Below are 12750 nucleotides of genomic sequence, written 5' to 3'. Positions count from 1 at the left end.
CGTGTGTTACCAATGCACGTCAGCACCGCACATAACCTAGGCGGGGCTTCCTACATTTACAACCGTATTCAATAATACAACTTTATGTTGGCTAAATAATTTATCTATACAAGAAAGCAGTATATAGGGTGCAATTTAAACAGGAAAATGTAGATTTCTATTGTTCCGCTATAGTAAAGTATTAAATACAGAACTGAAAAGGAGACTTCTTAAAATCTAGATAATCACTGCAGCCAACATTTTACAAAATTGTTTCTGCCATGTTCATCCATGAATGAAAGGCAAAGGAATTTCCTCTCAACCTGGAATATCTGGGAGTTGAAAATAATATGGTGGGGAGGATATCTGCACTTTATTAGGCAAAAGTTAGGAGTGTTGCTCATAGGCCCAATCATGTGCTTCTGTAAGAGACCCTAGTCATCTTTGACTCATTCCATGGAGACCCAGGTTGCCTTCTTAAACAACTACCCTTTTCTTGCTCATAGTCTTAAGGCTTCTGCTGTTGACCCATTTATTTCATTCCTGTGTGCAGTGGTTTTTCCAGGTTTCCTGTGAAGCTGTCACTCTGCCACAGCTTCCCTGAAAGTAACTGATTCTTTTCTTAATTAACTTAACTCTCACTTTGGCATTTCTCATGTTTTCAGATCCAAAGTGATAGCTGCAATAAGATGTGGTGTTGCAATATTATTAGCTTTCTTTTCTACAATATATGCTTTATTTCTTCAGACTGGTGTATGGTTTCCAATAAGGTTTGTTTAACAAATAAGCATAAAAAACAACCAAGTAGTGTGTGGAGGACATTTTATGGACAAATATGCATACAGTCAATCACCTTTCAAACAAAGATGATACAGTACATGTTGGAATCAAGAACCTTATGAATACAAGATGTACAGTACGTCTGGCACAGATTTGTCTAAGTATATTGAAAAAGAAAAGAAAATGTGCAAGATAGATATGGGTTGTGTTTAACTTGTTTTCTTTAAAGGTATGAACAGTTGAAAGTCATAGTGTTAACAAAAATATAAAGTTTTGACAGCTGTCAGTTGTATCATTAACAAAAAACAAAGTTTGACAAACATGCACAAACATAAATGAACAAAATGTCGTAACATGCACATAACACTCACTCTCTTGCTCGCTCGCTGCTCTCTCACTCACTCACACACACACAAGTGTTTACATGTAAAGTGATTAGGTACTCAATTTGAATCAGTACCATTACATATTGTTTTGATGTCTAAAAAACTGGAAATAACAGTAATAAACACCTTGTTTCAAGAAACAGCAGAAGCTTTTTGCAAAAACAATTGCGCAATATCTATGGTTATGTCAGACATAGAGAACAAATTATCTCGTTATTGATGCAAAAATATATAGAAAGATACATTATCTTTTCAAAGACATTAACCTTTTTTGATAACCTTTGCGTCAGCATTACAGAGGCTAAGGCACTAGCACCTGAGTACAGCTGATATCGAGACTAACATTACGGTAATCATACTCAACATTAACATTATATTCATCATTTCTGGACCTTACAGACATAGGACCTTTGGTCCAGAGAGCTGTGTGGAGGTCTCTTGTTATTCAGCATGCGGAATCTGCCAGTTTGAATGCGAAGAATGCATGGAATGTCCCCATCCAACCAAAAAGTGTACAAATTTCAGTTCCCAGAGCTGTGGCACTGCTACAAAAAAGCTACTATGACCGACCGACTGAAGTACAGCACACACACACACACACACATTCCATATTTGTCTCATACTGAACCACAACTGGGTAGGTAGTCTGGTCCTTTAAGTGCATTAACACATTTCCATAAACCCCAATGATTATGAAACCTGTAAGCAGAAATACATGTATGTTCAAAAAAAATGTGGACAAAAAAAAAAAGTTCCTCTCTTTGCTTGCAGGAAGTACCTGTACATAACAGCAACCCTTGCCATGAGGAGTTGTTAAGAGTGCGGGTGAGTGGTCACTCCAGAGGAGCTGCGGAGATGCACAGGTTGTTTAAGGCACAGGCCACCTGCACTATCTTGTCAAATGTGGTCATGCTGGAGGCTCGGTCAACAGCGGTGAACGGGCTCTCCACTGGACCTGTGAGAATGGCGTACCTCTTCTTCACCATGGAGATGACCTTCTCCACGTGTCTGTGGACACTGAGTCTCTCTGGTGTAATGGTGTTGGTGGTGGTCCACGGGGCGCGGCTCATCTCTGGAAAACCCTCGCCGTGGATGACGCCGCTGGAGCCGGTGACTTTCAGTTGTGCACCACGTGCCGCCACCGACTCTGCGATGTCCAGGTCGTGACTAGCTAGCACCACGTCCCCTGGGAGGAGCTTGCAGAGGAAGCCACACCCTTCTGCCAAGCACTTGTCGCTCACGTTGCCAGGTGACCCTCGTGACACAAATGTGACTACTCCTTGTGGGGCGACACCAATGAGGTACTTGAGCTCGTTAGCCCCATACGCCCGAGGGGTATAGAGTATCCTACCGTCTGCAGTGGTGGGGACCTGCTGGTTCAGCTCCGAGTCGATAGGCCTCTCCAAGGAAACCCTGAAGCAGTCAATGATAACAGCACAGTCCGGATGCGTGGCCGTCAGAGCTGCCGGAAGGTTCTTCCTCAGTTCCACCCGGGAGGGCCAGAAGACAGCGGTGGGCACGAGGGTGGCAGACATTATGTTGATGATCCTGTGGACCGTCCGGGTCACCGTGGCGACCTTCACGCCAAAGCGGTAGGCCAAGTCCTGGTTCCGCAGGTCTAACCGGAGCCTCATGAGTGTCAGGAGCAGCTGCTGGAACTTCGAGAGTTTGGAATTCTTGTCCCCCTTCATGTGTGGAGCCAACAGCCACATGACCGTCTCAAATACAAAGTAGTTTGGAAGCCCTGTGTAGAAGCACACCTTCTCCGGATCGTTCCGGAGCGAAGCCTCGGTGAGGGACATCTTCTCCACAGACTCCCGTAGGGCCCGGTTCTCCCTCCTCAGGGCTTTCAGGCTGGCTTCGTAGTCAATGAACCGAGTGGAGGCACTTCTACACAGCTTTTCGGCTTTGCCTTTGCAGTCGCTCATCTGGCCCATTTCATCACTGTCGTCTTCATCTTCGTCCTCGTCATCGCTGCTTGTTGACGATGATGTGGTGTCAGGCTCCTGATCCTGCCCTTGGTTCTGGACCATTTCCCCCGTAAACCTGCCTTGCCCCTGGAGGAAGAGCAAGGCATTGGCCGCCTCCACCTGCGCCTCCTGTTTGTCAGACAGTTCAAACGTGCTGGCTTCTTTCATGGTCTCGGATAAGGAGGCTGTAGTGGTGAAAACTGAGGGAACATAATCCGGCGACCGGGGATTCTTCACCTGTTTACCTGAGAGAAAAAAAGAATAGCGAGAATTTCACCTTTAGATTCCTCATAGTAGACAGTCTTTTTAAAGAGCTAAAAGTTTCCAAGTGCAAACAAACCCACCTGGTGGAGATTGACTGACAATGCAATTACTATCAGCAGTGAACAGAACGAAGAGACATCAGGTTTCTTTTTTTAAAGTTGCAAAAAAAAGGATCTGGTTGTTTATGAACAAATTCTTCGTGTTAAGGTGATATGGGATTGGTATGATGGAGAATCCTGCATTATCTAGCGGTCTCTCCTAGACATACCTGAGATGAAGTGGTTACTACACAGCCTACTCCCGTCGTTTGGCACCCATCCTTCTCTATTCACAGCAGCTATCCAACGCTGTTTCCTTTCTGGGTCACGAGGAAATCGATAAAAGGATAGAGTGGTCCCGGGTGTTCTCCGATTCCGACAACCAGCCACCACGCACGTGTGAACCATATTAGGGCCACAAAATGTGTGGACCCGTGGTGATTTAAACTCGCTTTCTCATACCCTGACTCCCAAAATGGCGGCAAGAGAGAACTGCACAGGAAACGCTTGGCTGTTCGTCGTTGTCGCGAGTATTCTTTTTCACTACTGTGATTGGTCAAGAACTCCCTCTTTCCAGCCTTCTTCTGACGACATTTGCACGCGACACGTATACTCAACAGGTTCCCTTGCTGCAGACTGCTAATCAATAACGCTAGTGTTTGTTTTGAATATTTGTAATTAGAAATGGCCGTGGAATCGAGAGTAACACAAGAAGAAATAAAGAAAGAGCCCGAAAAGCCCGTCGACAGGGAAAAGGTAATTCAGACTATGTTTTTCGGCATTTGACTGCGAAGTATTCGGTCTCACACCAATGTGCTAACTAGCCACACTGCTTTGCGTCGGCCTGTTTGCTTTGAAACTTAATGCTGTCTTGGGAATGTTGTGTATAATAAATATTGATGCACATGCTTTGCTTTACTGTTGAAATTACATTCTCAATTTGAGGCATGCACAAGTTGGCTTAACAATTAATTGAGTATCCGGAGATCGTTAGCCTAATTTACCAATAAAGCTAATGTAGCTTCATTTGCTAACAGGTAGAGTTTAGTTTAACCAACGTTACAGCACCCTTGAGAAAACATACACTTTAGCTTCTCATGACTAGTCGTCTAATGACTACTTGCAGAAAAGCAGGAATTTATTTACAAAAACAGGGTAATGATATCATAGAGGAACATTGCCATTTAACTACTCTAGAAATGTTATAGTATAACTGTATTATTATTCTTAAGTGATAAAACAGATGACATTGAGCAACTGTGATGGACAAGTGTTCTGTGACTGCTTTAGTTTGTGCTTTTTTGAGATTGTTGAAACATTATGCTTTGGTATCAAATCGAATGTGTTTGTTTGAACAGACCTGCCCACTTCTTCTGCGAGTGTTCACAACCAACAATGGCAGGCATCATAGAATAGACGAGTTTGCCCGTGGAAATGTCCCCTCAAGTGAACTACAGATCTATACCTGGTAAAATACTTGTATTTTATGTTCAGTTTGTAAGCATGTTTAACCACTGGTCTGATATCCAAATAAATTATGTATCTGCAACTGGTAAACTAATTGTGATCCTCTCCTGACAGAGCTGTGAGATACTGTATTGCAATAATATGTCATATTTGACCCCCTCCCCAAAATGCAGGATGGATGCCACCCTAAAAGAACTGACAAGTTTAGTGAAGGAGGTCTACCCTGATGCTAGAAAAAAAGGCACTCACTTTGGCTTCGCCATTGTTTATCCAGATCCGAAACGGCAAGGCTATAGGTAAATTATGTCTAATCAGTTTCTTACCAATGTACATTAAATGTAATTGTAAATACAATAATGTCTGTCATTGTGCTATGCCTTTAGACATTGGTAAATGTTAATTGATTTATGTAAATTATTAAATATAATTGAACATTGAAGTTGCGTAAGTTTACACATTTGACTTTTGTTTTCCAATGTAGGGTTAAAGATATAGGCAGCACCATATCGGGCCGAAAAGGAGCAGATGACTCCATGACTCTGCAGTCCCAGCGCTTTCAAATAGGAGACTACCTGGACATCGCCATAACGCCACCCAATAGGACGCCAGCTGTGCCCGGCCGCATGAGGCCTTACTGATCCCCTGGGTCCGAAGAGAAGACCTCAGGAGGAAGGGATCCTACAAGACTCGTCAACCCATGAGCTCATTGATGGTTTGGCGGTGGATTGTTTTTTTTTTTTCCTTTTGCTATGCTTTTAATTTCTCTTGTGGATTTTATACAAAGTTGACAGATCAGAGTGGAGCTAGTATTACCTTCTCTTAGATTCTTTTGATGTTAAATAAACTTTTTTCCATCCATAATCAAGAGTGTGTGTGTGTGTGTTTCCTTTCCCTTCCCCAAATCTACCCCTGTGTAAATTTAGATTATCACTACTACAGGTACAGGAAAGAAAACTACTCAACACTTCGACACTCTTCTTTCAAATGCTAATCACTTAAGTATCTTTGATATTTACTTAACTGGAAAACAGATGCACTCACTTGGGCCATTATAACTGATTTAACTGGCTTTGAATTGAAGTGTTTATCACAGTGTTCAAGCATTTCATAATAGTGTATGAAGCATACAAGGACAACATTATAATCTAATTTATTGAAGTTTATTACTGGTATATACATTAGAAAAATACACGTAAGGTTATTATAAATTGTTGCTTTTTTCTATCATGTTGGAATAATCAACAAGAGCAAAAAGAAGAGAAAGACAGCACAACAGTGTTTGTCTTCTAGAATATATTAACAGTAGTTGAAAATAAAGGCATGATTACCAACAAGTTCATTGGGAACAGCTGCCTGCCACTTAACATCGACTAGACAAAACTACAACATACAGCCTCTTGTTTTAACCTGAGACACAGAAAATATGTACATACACTATTTACAGTCTGGAAATTGTAATGAAACATGCAACCAAAACCCAAACACAGTTACACTCAGGATGTCAAACAACCTGCCTTGAATGAGTGTCAGTCAAACTGACAGCACTGAAATGATCTTTGAGAAGCTGAATAAAGCCTTTCCATGTGAGCAGTTAGGCGGGGCATGGCGGTATTCATGTGTGTGTAGGAAGCAGCTTGTACATGGCGTTATTTCCTGCTCCCTGGATGTGCTCGACCCTCTTCAGCTGCGTCAGGCACAGCAGAAACATGGGCGCCTTCACCCCGATGCCTGTGATGCTCCTAAGCTCGTCCATCTGGAACTGCATTGGGTCCGAATGCACACCTGTGGCACGGGGTAAGCGGACATAAAAATACATTTCTGAGGACGGCTCATGTAGGGATGTCATATAAGTGAAATTAGGAACAATTAGAATGTTGAGACACCTTAAAAAGGGAGAGGTAAGGATTGCTGTTATCAAAGAGAAAACAGCAAACTAAACTTTCAGTCGACACTGACCACAATGCCAGACTACTTGTAGTTCCCCCCTGTGAAGAAACTATTAAACATATGGTTACAAACAAAGTTAGACCTCACTCCCTAGAAAAAAACTCTGTCCCTCCATGTCGCGCTCCCATTACACCCACCATTCTGCCGCTGGTGCAGAGCTGTGTTCATCTCCTGGATGGCCTCGTTCAGGCGCTCGAGGGGGATCTTCCTGAGGTAGCTGGTCAGGCCCAGGAACTCCTTCTCTGTCACTAGTGCCAGACTCTGAAGTCTGCAGGAGAGCAAGGGAGAAGGGCAGGGATGAAGCCACTACACCTAAGGCCAGCAAAGACCTACCGTTCCTTCACAGACTTTACTGAGATCCAGCACAGCAGTGACTCACAGCTAGGAGTAATGAACAGTCACGGCCTTGCACAGCTCTTGCATGACACATTGAACTGCTTTCACCAATTGGATCCAGAATAGATTGCTTTTCTGAGACCAATTAAATATGTTCCCCCCCAGGGTGATGTGCAAGACTCACTGGATGGCTGGCTTGTTCTCCTTTCCGGTTACTGTGGCCTGCAGTCCTGCTTTGAGGGGCGGCTGGATAGCGGCTGACTTCATCTCAGTGTTGCACTGAGACACCAGCTTCAGAGGCGGGAGGGGAGGGGAGGGCACAGACACACTGGGGGTCAGACGTGGCAGAGAAAGATGTACAGATACATTGTACATTCAGAGTGCTCTAAACGTACAGGCATACATTGCTAGTCAGCCAAAGAATCCAAGAAAAAAATGTAATAAAAAGATGACTTAATACTGATTATGCCCTTGATGTTTCTTACCATACAATAGAAGTCATTATAAACAAACTCTTCACAGACTTACTTTGAAGATGTCCTGGGTGATGGAGCTCATGTCTGGCATCTCTGGGGTGCGTGGTTCAGGCTCAAACTCCATCCTGACCCGTGGGCTTGACAGGTTCCACTCCTGGGTGTAGTTCTCCTGAAGATCCAGAGCGGGACCTGACGGTTCCTTAGGACCTGGCACTGGTTCTCCTGCCATGCTCACTATAGACAAGCTACGGGTTTCTACATTTAACTGTATGGATAGAGAGAGAGAGAGAGAGAGAGAGAGAGAGAGAGAGAGAGAGAGAGAGAGAGAGGGGCATGAGGGAAGAAAGAGAAATGTTTAGAGAAGAGAAAAGCAAAAAGGCATACCCACCCACAGTTTACCCACAATCTACTATTATACAGTAGCCTGGATGCCAGCTGAACTTAGCCCCACCCACAACATTTGAGGTCGGGAAGTTCCGTTGTGGAGAAACTATGCCCGAACCAGAGCTGTTTGGACCAATCAAATTGGGCTTTGTACGATGATGGACAGGTGAGCAACAGTGCTTCGTCCATCACGTCACCTGAGCACGCTTAGGTTGATTTTGTTTGTAACAAAAACGCTGTGGCTAGAAGCTAGACAGACGGCTTCTAAGACCCCATAGGAAAAATGCATATTTTTTCCATGCAGTCTGGCCTTTCATTTACATGAAAATGGAGGATATCACTGAAAACTATTATCTCTGAAAACTTCGGCCAAAGTGGATATGTGGGATCAAGGGAAAACAGCGTGTTTGCATTGTGACATGTTGTTCCCTTGTTTGAAATCTCTGATTTGTCACCTGTTTGAGTATGACAACGTGTGGCTAATGAAATGTTTGTAACCACACATTTACGAAGCATATTGCTGCCAAACGAAAAAATGGTCAATTAAACTACTCACCCAACCCGAAAGGCACATTCGTGACTTGTTTTGTCGAGAACAAAACCAGGTCAACTGACTGCCATGTCTGTGTCTGTGCCATGCCCATGTTCTCTAGCTTGCCGTAACATGCCCCTTCATAATTATGCACTCCTACACACAACTGCAGAATGTATTAATCAAGCCTTACACTTTGTAGCGTGCGTCCCAGGATTGACTGCAGGCTTGGCATCTCGGGCGCGCTGCAGCTCCCCATCACATGGCTTCACCGGTATCTCAGGAATGTCCTCAAACGCGGAGCTGTGGGGACCGTTTAGGGTGGGAGCGAGCTCAACAGCGCTGCTCAGTCCTGGCTTTGAGAGGCTGGCTCATCATATTTAACGGCCTGAATAAATGATCAGAGACCGGTGAGAGGGAGAAGAGATGATGAGTGATGTTGGCATTTTCCATTTCAGCATATTCGGACATGTTCATGTGAGTCATTTCTTAAGCTATTTTGACAGCTAAATCCCACATGCCCTCATGTACTCACCTTTTGAACACTCAGGAGTTTGCGGACATATGGTGTCTCAAATGTGGGGAGTTCAGGGGAGATAAGATCATTGGACTGGTTTGGGGGTGAATCCGGGTTGTTGTGGCAACTCTGGACAGGGGTATGCGGTGGAGCCTTCTTCACGATCCTGAATCCTGGTGTTCGGATTTCAGGTGTTTCGGGGGTGTCCATATACTCTAACAGATTAAAATTGATATTGAAGACAAATTATATGTAAATCTTATCTTTACTTATTTGGCGGACGTTTACTATGTTATAATAACTTATACATGTTAAATCATTTTAGAGACAGTCTCCCTAAAGCAACTCAGAGTTCAATGCCTTGCTCAAGAGCACAACAGTGGCAGCTGAGATTCAAACCCATGATTTACAGGATACTGTGTGTGCTAACCCCCCTCCTTAGCCTCAACACTACCGCTATCACAAACAACGGCGTCAGACTCATTTTGGTGCTACACTGATTTACAGGACGGAGAATGGAATCCCTGACATTGCCAATGTGTGCCCGGAACCCCTGGTATTGCACTATGCAACACTGTTATTGTGTGTCCCTTTTATGTATGAGCCTTTTAGTAGATTTGAGCTTAATTGGGTATCCCTTAAAGCTACCCTGTATTTGAAAATGAACAAAAAAGGGAATTCCTACATTATGTTATTTTGTTACATTATGTTCCTACTTAAAGTATAAGTAGGCCAACACTTTATGAATAGGGCTATACAGTACATACATAATATTACAAATGGAGAGGTGTCGATGTGAAAAAATTAATATTTACCACTGAAGACAAGGTTAGACGGCGCCAACAGGGGAATCTTTTCCACTGGTCCAGAGGGCTGTTTGCTAAAAGTTTACAAAACAATATGCTCCTTAAAATAAATACTCATATGTTATACTGTGTTTACTCATTTAGTTTAATCAAATCTGTGTTCTATTTTGTCCCCAAACTGTTTCTATTCAGCTTACACATTGCAAAGCAAGGTTTAACGATGACAAAACTGAGCAAAGCTGGCTACCTGGAAGGCTTTGGGGGCTTACGGAGGAGGTCCATGGTGAAGTCATTGTTAAGGCGCATGGTGTACTCCGAGATACCAAAATCCTCTAGCCGTGGGGTGGGTGCATCCTCGTCCAGTTTGAGGTAGCACTTGGGCGTCTTGGGCACCGGAGGCTGTACGGGCGCAGAGAGGGGCGACAGGAGCCCTTTTGGGGCCATTGGGGTCGGGTCCTGGGCCACAGCGTAGTTTTTTAACATGTTCTGCAGGTGCAATTCCGACAGGCCAAAGTCGGTGAGCTTCGGGGTGCACATGACCGTGAACAGGGAGGGGGCTAACCTCTCTGGGGTGAGCTGGTCCAGGTCTTTGTGTTGTTCTGGATGCTCGTCTCCATCTTCTTCCTCTGCGTCTTGATCGTCCTCGCCAGTCTCCTGCTCCAACTCCTCCTCCTCTTCTCCTGCCTCGTCCCCATCCTCAGACTGAGATTCGGATTCACCGCACTCAGTCCCTGCAGCTGGAATGATGGAAGAAGGAGCAAATAAGAAAAGAAGTGGAAAAAGGACCACAGACGTAACACAAGAAGATGTCATCATAGAACTTCGACAAGTAGTTAAATGACCAAAGCTATTCAAATAAGAGGACATGGAGCTCAATTTACTGAAACATTTTCAATATGAAGAATTGATGTTTTCAAACCTACACTAAAGAGCATGTCCTTGTTCATGCCAATAACTTTGGTCTGTTTTACCTGGAGGTTTCTGTGTTGGCTGTCTGGGTTTGTAGCCATATTGCTCCAGGTGGCTGCTCAATAAGTCAAGGGCTTCTTTGACTTGTTGTCTCTTTTCTGACCACATCTGTATGAAGCTCACCCCCTCCGCCCTCTCGTCTTTGCTATTTACAAGTTCCTGTTGTATCTGCGACTACACATCAAACAGATAACATATTATAAGCATAATGAAGTGGACAGCCACAAATAGAAAAGGGGGCATTTAAAAAAGGTCTCCTCTGTATTGTAGTATTTCTTGTTGTGGCAATTATTGTCAGCTAAGGTCACCTCTGTTGTTTGAATGTTATTCCTCATTTCGATAAACGCATCTGCTACATAAATAAATGAAAATCTAAAAAAGAGAACTAATACCATACCTTAAACCCTCTGACATCTGATTGCAGGTAATGCAAAGTTGCCAGGCAAGCTCCCCCAGAAGTGTCATCTGATCAAAAAGCAATAAAGAAGGCATGCAATTTCGTCAAGAAGGGGTGAGTTATTTTTTATGGCAGTAGCAGTTACAACACCTTCGAAGGATTATTCTAAGTACGTGGTTTAGTGACAAACCTGGGTAAGTAAGTGGCAAACCTCCTACAACAAGGTTTGTCACTAAACCACGTACTTGGAATACCCCCCTGATCATTTACGCCTAACCAGTTAATACTGAACTCAGTGAGCAACTCACCGTAGTTCTGACTCTCAGTTGTCTCTTGGAGATGTGCAGTTTCTTTCTCCAAATGTCCCACTAAATGTCGCAGCTTCGCGAAAAACTTCACCCGCGGCTCCATTCTGTCAGACGAAAATATAAATGGCTAAATACAGAACAAAACCTAATAGCTACCTTGTCTACAATCTGACAGAAATCGTTTCTTTAAGGTGCTTACGTTAACGTAACTTACACGTAAAGTTAGTTACCCTACAATAACAACAACGACTCACGTTAACGTTAACTAACACCCTACATTAATACCCATAATAATTATTGTTCACCTAAAACACAGCACCGATGTTTTTCAAATTTCCGCGCTTCCGGAAATATACGGAAGTACGTCACTGAAATCCTTCGCTCCAGTCTGGCAGCTGCCGTGAACATCTATGAAGCTACTGCCACCACGAGTTCTGGAGTAAAACGTCGAAATGATACACACTCTACTCTAAATTTCAGGAATTGTGCACTTTCAGGACCATGTAGGTTTTATTTTGTGTGAACCAAACATATAAATGACAACTATATTAACTCTTTATGACGATTAAACTATGACATCAATACATTTCTCATATAGGATCATTTCCTTTTGAATTTTCCTCTTCAACTCAACATTGTCCTTAGCTAGCCTAGCAATCAAAAGTCATTTCATGCTTGTAGGTTAATTACTGAAGAAAAAAAAAGCTTATCAGATTTAGTTGGAGTGTATAAATAGTGAGCAGAGCAGCTCAGTGAAGGTCAGATTGAAACCACACTCCACATTTCTCTGCTAGGTGAGTCCTTTCTTGGTGTCAAATAATTAAACACATAAAACATACTAACATGTCATACACATTTAACAGAATTTACTATAATGGATAATACTATTCTTAAAACACATACAAAGTACAAGTATTGATGCAGAAAGTGTTTTAAATGAAAAATACTTTGTAAACTCACAACTCTGTGTTCTGTCATGGTTGTAATAAATTATGCCTTCTCTGCTATTTAAGATCTTAAAGGATATCAAGACTCTTCTTCACCATGGCATTGTTTGGTAAAGTCCTGGAACCGGTTGGCTACATGCAGACCATGAAAGTTCTTGTTGAGGGTATCTCCTCCTACCTGGGCGGCAGTGCCACTCCAGAGGACACAGACCTGGTAAAGAAGAACCTGGACCACATAGACCAGGAG

General features: G+C 43.2%; 3 protein-coding genes across 4 annotated transcripts; 1 reads left to right on the top strand and 2 right to left on the bottom strand.

Moving 5' to 3' along the window:
- Positions 1 to 784: 784 nt before the first annotated feature.
- LOC125292669 lies at positions 785 to 3903 on the bottom strand. 2 transcript variants are annotated; one of them, XM_048240072.1, is made up of 2 exons: positions 3648 to 3903; positions 785 to 3360 (listed from the first exon to the last, which is right to left on the bottom strand). In XM_048240072.1, the coding sequence occupies exons 1-2, from the start codon at positions 3823 to 3825 to the stop codon at positions 1979 to 1981; spliced, it is 1560 nt and encodes a 519-aa protein (XP_048096029.1). In that variant the 5' UTR covers positions 3826 to 3903; the 3' UTR covers positions 785 to 1978. The 2 variants fall into 2 exon arrangements, with proteins under 2 accessions (XP_048096029.1, XP_048096030.1); XM_048240073.1 differs by lacking the exon at positions 3648 to 3903 and adding an exon at positions 3460 to 3634.
- A 96-nt stretch (positions 3904 to 3999) lies between these two features.
- Positions 4000 to 5745, top strand: sap18 (Sin3A-associated protein). Its single transcript, XM_048240074.1, has 4 exons — positions 4000 to 4173; positions 4776 to 4885; positions 5058 to 5180; positions 5366 to 5745. Exons 1-4 carry the CDS (start codon positions 4102 to 4104, stop codon positions 5520 to 5522), a joined length of 462 nt encoding a protein of 153 aa, XP_048096031.1. The 5' UTR covers positions 4000 to 4101; the 3' UTR covers positions 5523 to 5745.
- Positions 5746 to 6060: 315 nt separating this feature from the next.
- Positions 6061 to 11949, bottom strand: ska3 (spindle and kinetochore associated complex subunit 3). Its single transcript, XM_048238424.1, has 11 exons — positions 11862 to 11949; positions 11557 to 11660; positions 11249 to 11316; positions 10854 to 11025; positions 10130 to 10619; positions 9892 to 9956; positions 9095 to 9291; positions 7696 to 7908; positions 7352 to 7458; positions 6969 to 7099; positions 6061 to 6666 (listed from the first exon to the last, which is right to left on the bottom strand). Exons 2-11 carry the CDS (start codon positions 11657 to 11659, stop codon positions 6497 to 6499), a joined length of 1716 nt encoding a protein of 571 aa, XP_048094381.1. The 5' UTR covers position 11660; positions 11862 to 11949; the 3' UTR covers positions 6061 to 6496.
- Between the last annotated feature and the right edge of the window lie 801 nt (positions 11950 to 12750).

This window comes from Alosa alosa, chromosome 3 (assembly GCF_017589495.1).
Source record: "Alosa alosa isolate M-15738 ecotype Scorff River chromosome 3, AALO_Geno_1.1, whole genome shotgun sequence".
In the NCBI taxonomy this organism is placed as follows: domain Eukaryota; kingdom Metazoa; phylum Chordata; class Actinopteri; order Clupeiformes; family Clupeidae; genus Alosa; species Alosa alosa.
This window is presented reverse-complemented; position numbering and strand designations above follow the sequence as displayed.

Excerpts from the sequence above, each read along its gene's own strand:
- LOC125292669 (XM_048240072.1), bottom strand. The coding sequence starts at position 3,825 with ATGGTTCACACGTGCGTGGTGGCTGGTTGTCGGAATCGGAGAACACCC. Across the intron at positions 3,361-3,647 it reads TAGTAACCACTTCATCTCAG|GTAAACAGGTGAAGAATCCC; the intron begins GTATGTCTAGGA and ends TTTTTCTCTCAG.
- sap18 (XM_048240074.1), top strand. The coding sequence starts at position 4,102 with ATGGCCGTGGAATCGAGAGTAACACAAGAAGAAATAAAGAAAGAGCCC. Across the intron at positions 4,174-4,775 it reads AGCCCGTCGACAGGGAAAAG|ACCTGCCCACTTCTTCTGCG; the intron begins GTAATTCAGACT and ends TTGTTTGAACAG. Across the intron at positions 4,886-5,057 it reads GAACTACAGATCTATACCTG|GATGGATGCCACCCTAAAAG; the intron begins GTAAAATACTTG and ends CCCAAAATGCAG.
- ska3 (XM_048238424.1), bottom strand. The coding sequence starts at position 11,659 with ATGGAGCCGCGGGTGAAGTTTTTCGCGAAGCTGCGACATTTAGTGGGA. Across the intron at positions 10,620-10,853 it reads GCCAACACAGAAACCTCCAG|CTGCAGGGACTGAGTGCGGT; the intron begins GTAAAACAGACC and ends CCATCATTCCAG. Across the intron at positions 9,292-9,891 it reads GTCTAACCTTGTCTTCAGTG|AGTATATGGACACCCCCGAA; the intron begins GTAAATATTAAT and ends TTAATCTGTTAG.